The sequence below is a fragment of the Apium graveolens genome, chromosome 7 (assembly GCF_009905375.1).
Source record: "Apium graveolens cultivar Ventura chromosome 7, ASM990537v1, whole genome shotgun sequence".
Lineage (NCBI taxonomy): Eukaryota > Viridiplantae > Streptophyta > Magnoliopsida > Apiales > Apiaceae > Apium > Apium graveolens.
The window spans coordinates 68,764,150-68,766,490 of NC_133653.1; the positions used below are offsets into that span (position 1 = coordinate 68,764,150).

The window sequence follows — 2,341 nt, forward strand, 5'->3', positions numbered from 1 at the left end:
TAAACTGTTTGTATATCAACAACAAACTCTCATACCAATTGTTAGGTCTTTAATATAACTGTAGAGGGGGTGAATACAGTTTATGCAAATAAATTGAATTAAGCACTCAACAAAATGAAACAGTTTTGTATTGACTGGTAAAACTGATTACAAAACTACTCTATCAAAGGATGAACATATTTTATTGAGATTTGCGATGTTACATAAGAGATATATCAATTTGTGACCCCTAAAGTGTAAACCTAATATGTGCTTATATACTGTACAGTTACACAATCAATAAGGAATCTTATTCTATTACAATAAGGAATCCTAAAATATATTCATGTATTGATTGCTACAAGAAGTAAAGTCCTATACCGACATGTATTCTCCAAATCCTTTCCTTTTTTCGATATCTCTTGACTTTCCGCTGAAGTGACCAAATGCTAATGTCAAATACTGATCAGCATGATGACGTCACATCTGCAAAATATTGTTATCAAATACTGATAAATAAATTCTAATAATTTATATGCCGATATCATCAATTTCTTTTAACATACACGAAACACAACATGAAACGTATACAAAATAAAGATACACGACCAAGATACACGACCAAGAAATGAAACAAATCCTTAACAGTTCAAATTTGAATTAGATATCCAAGACACGAAAATACATTATACGAAAGTATACGAAACAAATGAATTGCGACCTCATACTAAATATCCATTTAACAGCTTTACCATATATAACTCACGATGGCTCAAAAGATAATAAAACAATTAAACATGCGTTTTTCTGCGTTACAAGTGCACAAACGCTTGCATACTTAGCTGTCTCAAACTAATACACTGTACGCCAGATGTCACGCATGCACATACACTAAACCTCCGACCCATCTCCACCGCCCCGCACTGCCGTCTCCTCCCCATCCTCCTGCTCCTTCACACTAAATGACAAAGACTCCCGTCGTATCAAGAACCTTCCTGTAGGTGGGACCCACAAGTTCATCACTCCATGGGGCCTACCAGATGGCCTCCAAACCTGCAAAGCAATACATTGTATCGGATTATCAACCGGCTCCGTCGCATCGCCGCCTTTCAAAACATCACACAACAACACACGTGCACTCCCCACCGGCTTCTCTCTGACATGACCATGTGCGTATATGTCTACATTTAATGCAGCCATGACGTCATTCTCCGGCAAGCCCTCGGGGAACTTGACTTTCACGACTTGGTTCCACGTGGGGTTGACGCCGCCGTGATTGTCCACGTCGGTTTTTGCGACGTGGACATTTTGGTCCACGTAGACGACAGCGTAGGTACGCATTTTGGTGACATGCTTAACATTTTTGAGGCCTTCGGCTGAGATAATTAGAACTTCTATCTCCCTTAGCTGTTGTTTTGCCGGAGAGTTTCGCCGGAGAGTTATGGGTTGACTCATTTTTGTTGGGTACAGCTTAGTTGGAGGGGAGGACCTCTATATATATGTCAATTATGTTTTCTTAGACAAAAATTGTTTGAGGAAATATCAAATTTTGTGTTAAATCAGGCTTTAAAAATCCCAAATGTTCTTTTTGTGTTTTTTGATAAATATTTTGGGATTCTTTTTTGAAAACAAAGAAGTACGGTTTTAAAAAAAAACTTTGATAAATATATTTTATGCTAATTTCTTTATTCCTAGCATTAATAGAGAAATACAGTACTCTTATAAATTAATAAAGTTGGGATCGTTAAATTTTATTACTTTATCGAGATTATTAAATTATGAAGATGATATGAACTCTATGGCACTTGAGAAAAATGCATCAGAGCTGAAGTACATTTTTTATGATGTATTATTCTTTTAAAAAGCAATACTTAAACACCATATTCAAGTAAAGTGAAACGTATTTATTTATCAGAATAACCATCTTTTCTAACATTTATACTTGAAAAACCGTATTCGTGTGGTATTGTTGAGAGATGCGTTTTTAGCCGGTAACCCGATTTGACTTCCGGAACATACCATCCGTTACCAGTCCTTAACTCTAGAACATGCCTCACGTTACCAGTCCACCTGCATAGATTTAATTATCAGGCCTCGTTTGTTTTGGGTGCAACCCAAATATGTAAATTTAAAATTACTTATTCAAAATGAGTTAGTTATTTGATTTGTTTATATTTTTAATTGAGAAAGGAAATTTCAAGTTCAGAAATTTTATATTTATCATGACTACATGAAAAGTTAGTTATTAAGTTACAATGATCATCACAAATTACGTAGTTATTTAATAAAAAAATTAATTATTTACCAAAATTAATTAAATATCCTCTAATCTCTTTAATTTTACGAAAAGAATAAATATCCT

The 2,341-nt window shown here is 34.7% G+C and overlaps 1 protein-coding gene across 1 annotated transcript; it reads right to left on the reverse strand.

Annotated features, from left to right (window-relative positions):
* Positions 1-652: 652 nt before the first annotated feature.
* On the reverse strand, positions 653-1,536 carry LOC141675151 (BON1-associated protein 2-like). Its single transcript, XM_074481869.1, has one exon. The coding sequence runs from the start codon at positions 1,432-1,434 to the stop codon at positions 871-873; it is 564 nt and encodes a 187-aa protein (XP_074337970.1). The 5' UTR covers positions 1,435-1,536; the 3' UTR covers positions 653-870.
* Positions 1,537-2,341: the final 805 nt, after the last annotated feature.

Coding starts and splice junctions, on each gene's coding strand:
- LOC141675151 (XM_074481869.1), bottom strand. CDS start 1,434: ATGAGTCAACCCATAACTCTCCGGCGAAACTCTCCGGCAAAACAACAG.